Here is a 14,485-nt window from a genome sequence, read left to right on the forward strand (position 1 = left end):
ATGAGATATATTTGTTGAAGGAGTGAATAAATGTTACAATCATTCTTTTAAGTACCTTTCCTCCTAAGAGGCCTATAATCATTTTGAGGGCCAGGATTAATGGTGAATCAAGTTGAATCAAATTGAATTAAATTAAACTGATTTGAGAGGCAGGTTAGGATAAAATTCCATTGGAAATTTTTTTTTGTAACTCAGAATACCTCAAGAAAAAAATGTCTTATAAAAGGAACTCTTGGGGCGCCTGGGTGGCTCAGTCGGTTAAGCGGCCAACTTCGGCTCAGGTCATGATCTCGCGGTTCGTGAGTTCGAGCCCCGCGTCGGGCTCTGTGCTGACAGCTCAGAGCCTGGAGCCTGTTTCAGATTCTGTGTCTCCCTCTCTCTGACCCTCCCCTGTTCATGCTGTCTCTTCCTGTCTCAAAAATAAATAAAATGTTAAAAAAAATTTTAAAAATAAAATAAAAGGAACTCTTTATTATTTTAATGAAAAATAACCTTCAAAGGAAACAAAACACACAGCGTTTTATAAATTAAAAACGGTTATACAGACTCAGTCATACAAATTAAGTGTTGCATAACAAAACTTGAAATATTCTTATAACTTTAAATCCCAAAGAAAAAAAAGTCCTTAAAAACAAAGCAGGACAAAATTCTGTGAAACCAGCATAGAGCTGATAAATTTATTTTATAAATGAGTTCCTTCTGTGTTCTATCATCTTGCTTCATTACCAAGTTTGAGCTGTTAACACTGCTCATCTTTTCAGAATTCTGCTGTCATGTCTTCTGTGAAAAGACCGTCATACCTGTGCTCCTGGCATTTCCCAATATTTGTATATCTCTATCAAAGTAAAAACTGTTTCATCTTACATTTCAGTGTATCTTATGTATTCTTTTATTTAGTGCATTTTGACGATCTCTGAATAGCTGCTTTTCTCTTTCCTAAACTCATAATATAGTACTACAGATGAATAATTTTTTTTCTTGAATCTTTGCTCACCAACTGCTCACTAAACTCATTCACTTTAGCATTTTCTGTTTTCCCTTGTCTGTTTCCATGGAGAAGTATGTCAGTGATGTGTTCGACTCCATGGAAACAGATGAGCATCTCTTTCTACATACACAACTAATTAAATCGAACACTTTGTATGCTGTCCATTGTTCTGGAGAAGGACTGAGGAGGCTTTCTCTGAATGAGACATCATTTTAGAAGCGATTTTTAGTGTTTAACCTAATACAACGGATTAATGTCTTAACATTATGTCCTCGATTCAGATGATTTAGGGCTCAATCTTGGGCCCCAAAAGCATAAACATACATAGCAAAATCCTTATGTATTATGGTTGTCATTTGTAGATATGTAGCTTTTTCTCTTAACATTAAATTCAGATAACTTGGATGAATACCAGTGATATAGTTGATAATAAAATTTAGTAGATTCATATTAATACTATACAATGTAGCATTGTAGAAAAGATGTGGATTTTAGAGTCACATAAATCTGAGTTTTGAGTTCTGGCTTTGTCATTTCTTCGCTGTATTACCTTGGGTAAGCCACTTAATCTTTTTGAGCCTCAATATCCTCATCTGAAAACCATAGACCATAATGCTTTATGTGAGCGTTCAATGGGGTAATGACTGTAAAACATCAAGGGTAACTATAGTTAATAATACTGTATCATTTATTTGAAAATTTCTGAGAGAAAAAAAGAAAGTTTTTAAGAGAGTAGATCTTAAAAGTTCTCATCACAAGGAAAACTTATAACTATGTGGTGACAGATGTTAACTAGACTCACTGTGGCGATCATTTTGCAGTAGATACAAATATTAAATTATCATATAGTTGACCTGAAACTAACGTAATGATATATGCTGAGTATGTCTCAAAAAAAAAAAAAAATCCAGCATCATACTTGACACATAGTAGACAATAAAAAGACCTTGTTACTGTTATTATTTTATCAGGTTGGACTTAACAGTAAAATGATCCAGGCTTACATGGTTTTAGAAATGTCTCAAAATGAAAAGTTACTAAATGCAATGAAGAATAGTACTGTTTTCTTTGTGAAGACCAAACGGAATAATTTGTAGATATGCATAGTGCGTAATGATTGATCGAACCATCACTGCTAATAGCGTTTGGGGTTGTTTGAGTGGTCAAGTGACAAGACAACACCATTCTGATTATACCACAACTTTTGATGCCCCATCCATGTTCTAAACAAGTGTAAACCTCTTGAGTTATTTTCTCTTTTTGACTATGACCTCTCCCAGCACAGTAGTTTATTTTTTTTTGACCTGTTTAAATTGGGCATTTTATTTTATTTTATTTTATTTTATTTTATTTTATTTTATTTTTTAATATATGAAATTTATCGTCAAATTGGTTTCCATACAAGACCCAGTGCTCATCCCAAAAGAGCACAGTAGTTTAGTATGGCAAGGAGACTCATAAGTAGCAGACCAGTGACATTATTTCAGGTTAACATCTTACTTTACCTCAACCTTGACCTTAAACTTTAAGGTCACTAAATGTTTTATGAATGTTAGCTCGTGTGTGTGTGTGTGTGTGTGTGTGTGTGTGTGTTTATCAGCGTACATTTGTATGTACTCATACTCATAATAGTAATAAAATTAGCCAGCATTTCATAAAGTCATGTTCTATGTGCCAGACACTATATAAGTGTTTTGCAACTCATTAACTCATTTAACAGCAAAACACTACAGAGTTTTGAATACTCTTATTACCCTCCTTTTATAGGTGAGGAAACCGAGGTGTAGAGAGATTTAATGACTTGTCTGTAAGTAGCAGAACTTAGATTAGAGCCTGGAAGTCTGATTCCAAAGCTCATGCTTTTAACTACTAAACTATGGATCCTCCAGGCGTGGAGATATCTCTGTGTACACATGCACATTCATATGTATGGATACAGAGAGAATGAGAAACACAAGACAGGAAGAGCTGATTAGGTCTAAACCTTGACTGACGAACTGAATGGTTATCTAAATAGGACTTTTCCTAACCTTTTTTTTTTTTTTAATTTTTTTTTCAACGTTTATTTATTTTTTTGGGACAGAGAGAGAGACAGAGCATGAACGGGGGAGGGGCAGAGAGAGAGGGAGACACAGAATCGGAAACAGGCTCCAGTCTCTGAGCCATCAGCCCAGAGCCTGACGCGGGGCTCGAACCCACGGACCGCGAGATCGTGACCTGGCTGAAGTCGGACGCTTAACCGACTGCGCCACCCAGGCGCCCCAATTTCCTAACCTTTTTGGCAATCTGGTAAAGCTTATGTACCCCTTCTCAAAAATATGTTTTTAAGAGCTTACACATGGTATATAGGGATCCAAAGTAAAGTAGCTATGTTGAAGTACAGTTATCAAACTATTTTAAAATTATGATATTGCAGTATACCTACAATCATATTTTATTGATACATTAAATAGCAAGGTCTAATGGAAGATCTAACAAGTATAATTTCAAAATAGCAATGAGTTTAAATGCTATTTTAAGATACCACAACAACTATAATGAGATAATATGTGATAATATTTTATAAAATCTCAAGTGATCTCAAAATGTAATATGTCCCTTATTATTATTATAATTCTCATTTTATATGTTAGGACACTGAGACTCAGAAGTTAAGAAATTTAGTTGTGAGGTTAATAACTGCACAGCTGAGACTCAAACCAATTTATTTGATTTTGAATCCTATGTTCTCTCTATTGTTTCCATGTTGCCTTTATAACAATAAGCGTATAGTTTTTATTTTTTTACATTTATTTATTTTGAGAGGGAGAGAAAGGGACAAAGAGAGAACCCCAAGCAAGCTCCACATTGCCCGAACCCATGAACCGTGAGATCATGCCCTGAGCCAAAATCATGTGTCAGACGCTTAACCCTGAGCCACCCAAGTGCCCCTAAGCAAATAGTTTTTTTTTTTTTTAATATTTATTAAAAAAATTTTTTTTGATGTTTTTACTAATTTTTGAGACAGAGTATGAAAAGGGGAGGGGCAGAGAGAGAGGGAGACACAGAATCGGAAGCAGCCTCCAGGCTCTGAGCTGTCAGCACAGAGCCTGACACGGGGCTCGAACTCACAGAATGTGAGATCATGACCTGAGCTGAAGTCAGACGCCTAACCGACTGAGCCACCCAGGTGCCCCAGTGTTTATTTATTTTTGAGAGAGAGAGATCGAGCATGAGCTGGGGAGGGGCAGAGACAGAGGGAGACACAGAATCTGAAGCAGGCTCCAGGCTCTGAGCTGTCAGCACAGAACCCGATGCAGGGCTCAAACCCACAAACTGTGAGATCACGACCTGAGCTGAAGTAGGATGCTTAACCGACTGAGCCACCCAGGTGCCCTTGGTTTTTAAATGACCACAAACGCCTTCCCAAGATTGTGGCAATACAAAAGGTGTAATGTATGAAGTGGGCGAAAGCAGATGAAACGCATCTTTGATGCCACATGCAGGTAACATTTTACAACAAGCAAATAAAAGTTTAATAAAGAATGCTGGGGGCGCCTGGTTGGCTCAGTCGGTTAAGCGTTCGACTTCAGCCCAGGTCATGATCTCATGGTTCATGAGTTCAAGCCCCGCATCAGGCTCTGTGCTGATAGCTCAGAGCCTGGAGCCTGCTTCGGATTCTGTGTCTCCTCTTTCTGCCCCTCCTTAGGTCACGCTTGCACACACTCTCTCTCTCTCTCTCTCTCTCTCTCTCTCTCTCTGTCAAAAATAAATAAACTTAAAAAAAAAAGAATGCTGGATTTGCTCGTGTCGGACAGTGTGGCACAGTAGCTGTTAGGTAGCAGCTATCACTGTAAGTGACAGTCATATCTTCTAACTGCTAAGTTGGAGCTCTGGTTTCTGCACGTACCAACCCATTAACCATCCAGACTCTTCTGCTTCAGCTAGCCTTAAAATAACTGCATGCTGTGGAACGGTGGCCTTCCAGTCACGGTCCCATCTCAGCTTTCTGAGCTATGTTCAGGCTGAGCACATGCAGAATGCCAGCCCCCGGTAAGCAAGCACCATTTGGTCATGGATTAGAGGCTATCTCCACAGTTGCCAGAGTAATTAAAACAACAGAGCGCACTAGTCAGCTGCTTTCTGTATTAGCTGCTCCTGGCAGGAATTCAAATTTAAGTGCACTGCTGTAGAGTGAATATGAGTTTACATCCCAAACCCTACATGTGTGCAACGTATTGCAGTTACCAAACACTTCCAAACAGGAAATTATTTCACTCAAACATCAAAATAAGCTGTTGTGCAGACTGGACGGGTATTGGCTGAATGCTATAATTGAGAGAACTAAAGAAGGGGGGATGGTAGGTCAAGAAAGGCGCAGGCCTCTCTCGGTTATTATTCCCTTTTAGCCAGGAAGCTCAGAACCTGATAGGATTCCCATTACTCAGAAACTAGCCATAGAGCCGCTGTCCCCTAAAGCAACTCAAAACGGGACCTAAATGAAGCTGAATGCTGCTTTTCTAATCAGGGATAGGGGATACATGCTTTCAGACTCCTCAAATACACAAATTCTGCCACATAGGCAGGCACAACATACTGGATGGTGGCCACATAACCCAATTAAATCTTCTCTGTCGGCAAGTGTAATAACCAGTCACGCAAAAACAAGTATTTCAGGGATTGAAGAGGAGGCTTGAAGTTTCCCTGTACCTTACAGAAGACTTGGGAAAAGCATAGCAATTGGCCTAAAGTTCTATATCCTAGGAGGTACAGTTGCCTATTAACCCCATGGTGTTGACTTCACTTTGGCCCTAAGAAGCCTAGTCAGGTAGCATTATCCCAGTACATGATGATTGCCTCCATTTCTGAACATGTGTTCTTGTGACCACAGTTCCCAAATCTTCTCCCTCAGTAACATGTCCAATGAGAAATTAAACCTGAATTACCATCATCTTGCTAATCCTACATACTGCTGTCTTTGCTTAACACTGGAAGCCAATACAGTGGCAGAGAGTGCCCTTCCATTATGAAAGACAACTAGAGACTGGTCTTGTTTCGTATTCTCTAGAAGTATCATTTTAACTCCACCAGGGCTCAAATGATAAAAGGAACATGCTCTACCTATAATATGGTTTAGTTTTATTAATGAGTTTGGGTTTAAGTGAGTCCTTATCTATAAATGCAGTGATAGACTCTCAGGAAACTTCTGGATTAGACATTAGACATTATGGAGGGAATAACACCCAGCACTGTGTTACCACTCAGCACAGGGGCTTCTATTATCAGATACGGTGAATCAGATGCAGAAGTTGCCTGTCTCCCAAACTGAGGTTCTGAAAAAGAACACCTACCTCCTCTAGGAGTTATACACAAATTGTAAGTCTCTTTCAGATCTCAAAAGCGATGACCTCTCTTGCTTTATTACCAGGATACATGGAAACGTGAATGAGCAAAACGAGTTACCTAAGAAACTATAAAGTACTTCTGGGTCCTAACACATCCAAGATTTAAATATATATTGAAATATTTTATTTATTTATTTATTTATTTATTTATTTATTTTTATTCATTTTTGAGAGAAAGAGACAGAGTGCGAGCGGAGGAGGGGCAGAGAGGGAGACAGAGAATCTGAAGCACGCTCCAGGCTCTGAGCTGTCAGCACGGAGCCTGACACAGGTCTCGAACTGACAAACCACGAGATCATGACCTAAGCCGAAATTGGGCACTTAACCAACTGAGCCATCCAGGTGCCCCTATACTGACATATTTAGAGCTAACACAGTAGCTTAATCTCAGGCACAAAACAACTAAAACAGAAGTGTGACACCTTCTCTTTCTTCTCCTAGCATTTATATTTCCCTTCAAAAATATTTCATTTGAACAGCTTTAGCAGAGTTTATGCCAAAGCACCTTAAAAGTAACTGGCTTCCCTCATTTTCAACTTGTATGTGGTTACCCTCAACTTATATATGAATACCTGATCGTTGTCTGTGATGAAAGTAGGAAAATTTTTTTTCACTTAAAGTACATGTCAGGAAGTATCTTTTGTTGTTGTTTTAAAGTAAACTTTATTGAGGCATAATACACTAAATACAGTAACCCCAATCCTTGCTACTCTAGAGTTACTTAATTTTAACAAATATGTAGTCATGTAATCACCACCATCAAGATATAGGCAAGTTCCATCACACCCCAAAATTTCCCTGTGTCCCTTTCTAATCAATCCGTCTTCACATCCCAGCCCTTGTAACCACTGGTCTGTTTTCTCTCCCTACAGTTTTATCTTTCCAAGTATGCGGTGTAAATGAATACCATATGCATCCTTTGAAACAGAGTTCTTTCACTTAGTATAATACATTTGAGATTTTTTTCCTGGTTGAGTAGGTCAGTAGTTCATGCCTTTTTATTACTGAGAAGTATCCTACTGTATGGATGACTACAGTTCTTTTGTCATTCTCCACTAGAAGGGCAATTGGGATTATTTCCAGTTGTTAGCAATTATGAATGAGACTTCCTTAAATGTCCAAATACAAGTTTTTATGTGAACATCAGCTTTCATGCTTTTGTTTCTCCTGAGTAAACACCTAGGAAAGAGATTATTGGGCCATGTAGTAAGTCTATGTTTAACTTAATGAGAAACTGGCAGTTTTCTGTAGTGGCTATACCATTTTGAACTCCTACCAGTGATGGCTGAGAGTTCTCATTGTTCTGTATCCTCACCAGTGTTTGGTATTGTCAGGTTTGTTTTTAGTTTTGGTTTTGTTTTAACCATTCTAATAGATGTGTAATGGCATCACATCATGGTTTGAATTTATATTTCCCTGTGTATTAATGATGTTCGGCATCTTTCTACATGCGTATTCGGTGAAATTTTTCTTTAAAACTTTTACCCATCTTTTAATTTCATTATCTGCCTTTTTATTATTCAGTTGTATTTTTTTATTATTCAGTTGTAAGAACTCTTTTTTTGGGGGGTGTTGAATTTTATAAGTTCTTTATATTTTTTGGATACTAACCCTTTATCAGATATGTCATTTGCAAATATCTTCTCCCCTTCCATAGATTGCCTTTCAGTTTTGTTGGTTTATTCTAGGTAGAAGACTATCAGATTTGTGTTTTGCAAATATTTTCTCCCAATTTGTGGCTTGTCTTGCCGTTTTCTTAACAGTGCCTTTCAAACAGCATTTTTAATTTGGGTGAAATCCAATTTATTGATTTTTTTAATGGATTGTTCTTTAGTATCGTGTCTAAGAAATCTTCGTCTAACTCAAGGTCACAGAGATTGTCATTTTTGTTTACTTCTAAGAGTTTTATATAGTTATAAAGGTGTTACATTTAAGATTATGATTCACTTTGAGATAATTTTTGTATATGGTGAAAAATATAGGGAAAGTTTTTGGTTTGTTCATTTTTTTAGTTTTGTGTATGGATGTCCAGGTTTTCCCAGCACCATTTATTGAAAATTATCCATTGGTTTGCCTTTGCACCTTTGTCAAAAATCAACTGATCACATACATATATGAGTCTGTTCAGTACTCTCAATTCTGTCCTATTGATCTAAGTGTCCTTTTTCGGCCATTTAACTTAAATTTGAATTTATGGGCATAAAATTGTTCATAATATTTCCCTATTTTCCATTTAATGACTTCAGGCTCTGTAGTGTTGTACCTGCTTTCATTTCTGATATTGGAAATTTCTGTCTGCTCTGTTTTTAATGATCACTCTGATCAGAGATTTATCAATTTCAATGTTTTCCAAGAGCCAACTTTTAGTTTCATTGATTTTTTTTCTAGTGTTTTTCTAATTTTAATTTCATTGATCTCTGCTCTTATCTTATTATGTACTTCCTCTGCTTGATTTGGATTAAATTTGGTCTTCTTTTTTTAGTGCCCTAAGGTAGAAGTATAGATCATTGATTTGAACCTATTCTATTGTAATACAAGTATTCAATGCCGTATGTTTTCTTCTAAGTCCCCTCATGTGTAGAGTATGAACCTTACAACAGTACTTTTATTTTCATTCACTTAATTATGTTTTTTAATTTCCCTTGAGATACTCTCTTCAACTCATGGATTATCTGTGTGATGTTTAATTCCCAAATATTCAGTGATTTCCCATTATATTTCTGTTATTGATTTGTAATTTAATTACATTATTGTCAAAGAATATGCTTTGTATGATTTCACTTCTTTCTTTAAAGTTTATTTATTTATTTTGAGAGAGAGAGAGAGAGCGAGCAAGCACAAGAGGGGGAGGGGCAGAGAGACAGAGGGAGAGAGAGAATCCCAGGGTGGGGCTCAAACTCCTGAACCTGAGTTCGATCATGACCTGAGCCAAAATCAAGAGTCGGACACCCAGCTGACTGAGTGACCCAGGCACCCCTGTATGACTTCACTTCTTTAAATCTGTTAATGTTTGTTTTATGACCCACTATATGGTCTATTTTGGTGAATGGTCCCATCGGTGGGTTGTTTTTTTGTTTTTTTGCGGGGTTTTTTTGGTGTTTTAAAAGGTTATATACGTGGCTGTTGTTAAGTGACATGATCAATAAATATCAGTTATATCCTGCTGCTTTAATGGTATTCAGTTTTTTTTCTGTCATCACTGCTTTTCATTTTAGTAGTTCAACCAATTATTGAGAGAGAGAAGGGTATTGAAGTTACCCATTATAATTGTAAATTTTGCAAATGTTTCATTCACATCTATCAGTTTTTGGTGCTTCTATTTTGAAGCTCTGTGATTTGGTACATACACATTTAGTACAGATTGTTATGTATTCTTGGTGAATTGATCCCTTTATCATTATATAATGTTTCTGTTTGCCCCTGGTAATTGTCTTTGCTTTGAAGTCTATTTTACCAGATTTAATATCTGATATTAATCAGCTTTCTTTTAACTAGCACTTATATAGCATATCTGTGCTCATTGTTTTACTTTTAATCTACTTATTATATTTCAAATGAGTTTTTTTATATATAGCATATAGTTGGGTCTTTGTTTTATATCCACCTCTTTTTTTATTGGTGTATTTTTTGTCATTTACCTTTAATGTAATTATTGGTGTTAAGATTTAAGATTTCTAGTTTATTATGTCTTTACTGTTTGTAAACACTGTTTTCCATTCCTGTTTTTTCCCCTTTCCTGTCTTCCTCTGAATTTCTTAAATGTTTTTAGTTTTCAATTTTAATTTATATGTAGTGGGGCTATTTGTAACAGCTTTATTGAAATTTGCCATACATCCATACCATGCAATTCACCAATTTAAAGTACAATTCAGTGAGTTTGTATATTCAGAGTTGTACAAACGTCACCATGATTAATTTTAGAACAACTTTACTACTCCCCAAATAAACCCTGTATACCCTTTAGCTATGACCCCTCAAATGCCTGCCTTATTTATTCCTCAGCCCAAGCAAGCACTGGCTATAGAATTCTTGTTTGACAGCTCATCTCCACTCTTACCCCCAACACTTGAAAAATGTTCTGTCAATAGTTTCTCATGAGAAATACATTGTGACTTGAATAGTTTTTCCCTTATAATATGTTCTTCTCTCTGGCTGCTGTCATGATTTTTTTCTCCTTTAGTTTTCAAGTTTTGATTATGATTGACTCAGCATGGATTTCTTGGGGTTTATTCTGTTTGAGTTTTGCTCAGCTTTTTAAATTTGTAGGTCTGTGTCTTTCATCAAATTTGGGCTATTTCCAGCCATTACTCCTTCAAGTATGTTTTTAGCCCTTCATTCTTTTTCCTCTCTTTCTGGAACTCTGGTGATATGAATGGTAGGTACTTTGTTATTGTCCCATGGAGCCCTGACACTCACTGATTGTTTTTGTTTCTGTCTTTTCTACCATTTCTTCAGATTGCATAATATTTACTGGTCTGTCATCAAGTTCAGTGATTCTTTCCTCTGTCATCTCCATTCAGTGAGGTTTTTATTTTAGTTATTTTATTTGGTTATTTACTTGTTTATTAAACTGTTTATTATTCCGAAATTTTCATTTGGTTCATCTTTATATTCTGTCTTTCTTTGCTGTGACTTTGTATTTTTCCATTTGTTTCAAGAATGTTCATAATTGCTTGTTGGAGCATTTTTATCATAGTTACTTTAAAATCCTTGTCCGATAATTCTAGTATCTATATCATCACAGTATTTGTGCCTATTGATTGTCTCTTTTTGTTTAATGTTTTTCTGGCTCTTGGTTTATCTAATAATTTTGGATTATATCCTGGACATTTTGTGTATTTTGTTATGAGACTCCGGATCGTATTTAATAATCTCCTATTTTAATAGACTGACAGTCTGTTTTGGTTTAGAATGAACTTTCTGTTCCAAAATTGTGGACTATGGTTCAAATGTCATGTTAGTTTCCATAGCTCTTACAGGGATCTTCTGGTCTGCCCTACGTGTGTGCTACCCAAGCTAATTTAGACCCTCGACAGTATTCTACCCAGAGTTCACTTCTCAAAACTTTGGCTACTTTGATTCTGGTTAGTTTGACACATGGACTGCCCAGAGTTGTTTATGACTTCATGCACCAATTTAAAAAATTGCTTTCTCCAGCCTCTTCCTCTCCATAATCCTCCCCACTGATCTAGTTGGAAAGGGCTAAGATACTACGTCATTGCTATCCTTTTCTTAATGCAGGGCATGATGGTTTATAGGGCTCCTCTCCACAGTCTCTGCCATGCCTAGTAGGGGGAAAAGAGGTACAGTTTCTTTCACTGTATGTGCTTTGAGTAGAGCAAGTATAATCAACAGGGTTGAGTCTCCCAGGGCTACCCTATTCCCAATCCTGGAGAGAGCAGGCTTCCTGGGGAATTTTGTATCTACCCATTGGTGTTTCTGGTTGTGGGTTACTTTAGCACCCAGGCTGTCTTTAGAGGAAAAAAAAAAAAAAAAGGAAAGAAAGAAAGAAAGGGAAAGGAATACAGGGAACTCACCATTAGGTTGTTCCCTGAGTTCCACAGTCCCTAGTTTGTCTCCTTTTCTCAACCTTTCATGTATTTTGCCTGGGATTTTAGTTGTCATTAGAGGAAGGATCAGGGTAGTATGCACTTGCTCCATATTGTAATGGGAAGCCAATCATGATTCAGTTTTGTATCCCTTGTAAAAGCATACCACAACGTGTAGTGTATGGTCTACACAAAAGAAAGGAGTGAGAGGGGAAAATAAGTAGCTCCGTATCTCACAATGGTAATTCAGCATAACATGGTAGTTAAGAATATGGTCTTTATTTTTTTAATATTTATTTTTTTATTTCTGAAAGAGAGAGAGAGAGAAAGAGAGAGTGAGCACAAGCAGGGGAGGGGCAGAGAGAAAGGGAGACACAGAATCCAAAGAAGGCTCCAGGCTCCGTCAGCACAGAGCCCGACGCAGGGCTTGAACCCACAAACTGTGAGATCATGACCTGAGCAAAAGTTGGATGCTTAACTGACTGAGTTATTCAGAAGCCCCAAGAATATGGCCTTCAGAATCAATTATCAGTTTGAGTTTTAGCTCTACCTACTTTCAGTATAATATAAACTGGTTCCTTAACTTCTCAGAGTCTCAGTTTCCTGTAATATGGGGTTAGTGATATCTGTCTCATCGGGTAAGTAAAAATGGCATATATTTCATGCTTTTAACACAAAGCTTGATAATAAAGTTGGCAAATGTATTCCTAGTTATACTAGTAATAACAACAATTACCAAAGACCACTGTTTTCTTATACTCATAGGAAACTCTGCCCTTAAAGACAAAGAAGATCAATTTGGGAGGACACCACTCATGTACTGTGTGTTGGCTGACAGACTGGATTGTGCAGATGCTCTCCTGAAGGCAGGAGCAGATGTTAATAAAACTGACCACAGCCAGAGAACGGCCCTCCATCTTGCAGCTCAAAAGGTGAGAAGTTAAATTCCTTTGAAGTGTAAACCTTTTGTGAGATATTTGTACATTGATTAACGGGACTATGGAATAGACAGATCGTAAAGAAGTCACAAGTATGTGACTCTTAGTTCCATTTGTTCTCTCTGGAAGCAGTCTATACTGCAGAGAATAAAGCACAGATAATCATGAGTGGCCCTATTCACTTATCCGCATTCCTTAAGCAATGGAATTCATTTTATGATCTAAGATTAAGTCAGGGAAAAGTAATAAAAATTGTATGTATACTATGACAGACCACATTACAAATCGATTTATGCATAGGGAAAAAGCAAAAAGCAAAGACCAAAAAGAAAAACACTAAGAGGGTGCCTTGGTGGCTCAGTCAGTTAAGCGACCAACTTCAGCTCAAGTTATGATCTCTCAGTTTGTGAGTTCGAGCCCCATGATGGGCTCTGTGCTGACAGCTCAGAGCCTGGAGCCTGTTTTGGATTCTGTGTCTCCCTCTCTCTCTGCCCCTCTCCTGCTTGCGCTCTGTCTCTCTCAAAAATAAATAAACATTAAAATATTTTTAAAAAAACACTAAGATATTAATAGTGGTTGAGTTTTAACATTGGTAATATGTATGAATTTTGGTACTTTTTACTGTTTAAAAATTTCCCCCTCACAACTATTAATTATCTTTTACAACAAAAAGTTGCAGTCTCTCTTAAAGTATGGGCATTAAGCATAAAAGAAATTTATTTTCTAAATGTATTTCACCTTTTTAAAAATCTAAAACTGTATTGCCAGTATAAATAATTTCAGGTTTGTTAAAGACATTGTCAAGAGCTGAGATTTTTGAGATTAAACATATTAAAAAATTAAAATGGGAAGCTTATAAATTTATTTAAAGACTTCTTTATCTGAAAATGATTTTTCCCTCTGTAAAATTATGGTGTGTAAGATATATTTCAAGTGCCTGATATTTTTCTTTTTGTTATTTTAGACATATATTTTTGGAATAAAAAGCAATAAAAATTAGCTAGATCCAGCAGAAACTATTAGAGTTATTTCCCATTAAAAAATGTGAACCAGATATAGCTGATTAATTGAGGGGTTAGAAAAATACCTTTTTCATTAGTTGACTACATAAAAAGAGACTGACATTAAGAGATACTACTGAATATGCTAGTTATATGCTGTAATCAGTTAGGTCTGTCAGGTTATTCCCAAAGTTATTGCTCTTGAATTTGCTTTTCATTATAGTAATTTTTTAAAAAATCTCCCTCATTTTCAATTTCTGTTTTAACTACTGTTCAGGTATTTGTAACCTTTCACCTAGGCTTGTCAGCTGTAAAAATTATTCACTCAGGAGGGGTGACTCCATTTAACTTGTTATCATAAAAAAGTAAACATTTCAGATTGGAAATAGCCCTAGTATTAAGAATTTGATACACTTTAGATTTTTCATTGTGGTTCATGTAGATTTAAAACCCAACTTCAAAAATGTAGGTAGCTTCACATCAAGTGGGTCATGTGAAAAAACTGGGGGTTTGAGTCAATGAGCCTACAGCCATGTCATCTTTGTAGAGGTGTAGCGTGACAAAAAAGGCTGAGAAATTGGGTTAGTTATAAGTCTTCACAAGGTACAGTGCATTGTTTTCTTTT

At 36.6% G+C, this 14,485-nt stretch overlaps 1 protein-coding gene across 4 annotated transcripts in view; it reads left to right on the plus strand.

Moving 5' to 3' along the window:
* The window catches only part of INVS (inversin), a 157,327-nt gene that overhangs the window by 6,982 nt on the left and 135,860 nt on the right, over nucleotides 1-14,485 (plus strand). For all 4 annotated transcript variants that reach the window (XM_040481818.1, XM_040481817.1, XM_040481823.1 and 1 more), the window contains one exon: nucleotides 12,687-12,853. In XM_040481818.1, the coding sequence (XP_040337752.1) occupies nucleotides 12,687-12,853 (167 nt within the window). Of the gene's footprint in view, nucleotides 1-12,686; nucleotides 12,854-14,485 lie in introns of those variants that run through there.

The sequence above is a fragment of the Herpailurus yagouaroundi genome, unplaced genomic scaffold, assembly GCF_014898765.1.
Source record: "Herpailurus yagouaroundi ecotype Mexico unplaced genomic scaffold, PumYag 160, whole genome shotgun sequence".
NCBI classification, from domain to species: Eukaryota; Metazoa; Chordata; class Mammalia; order Carnivora; family Felidae; genus Herpailurus; species Herpailurus yagouaroundi.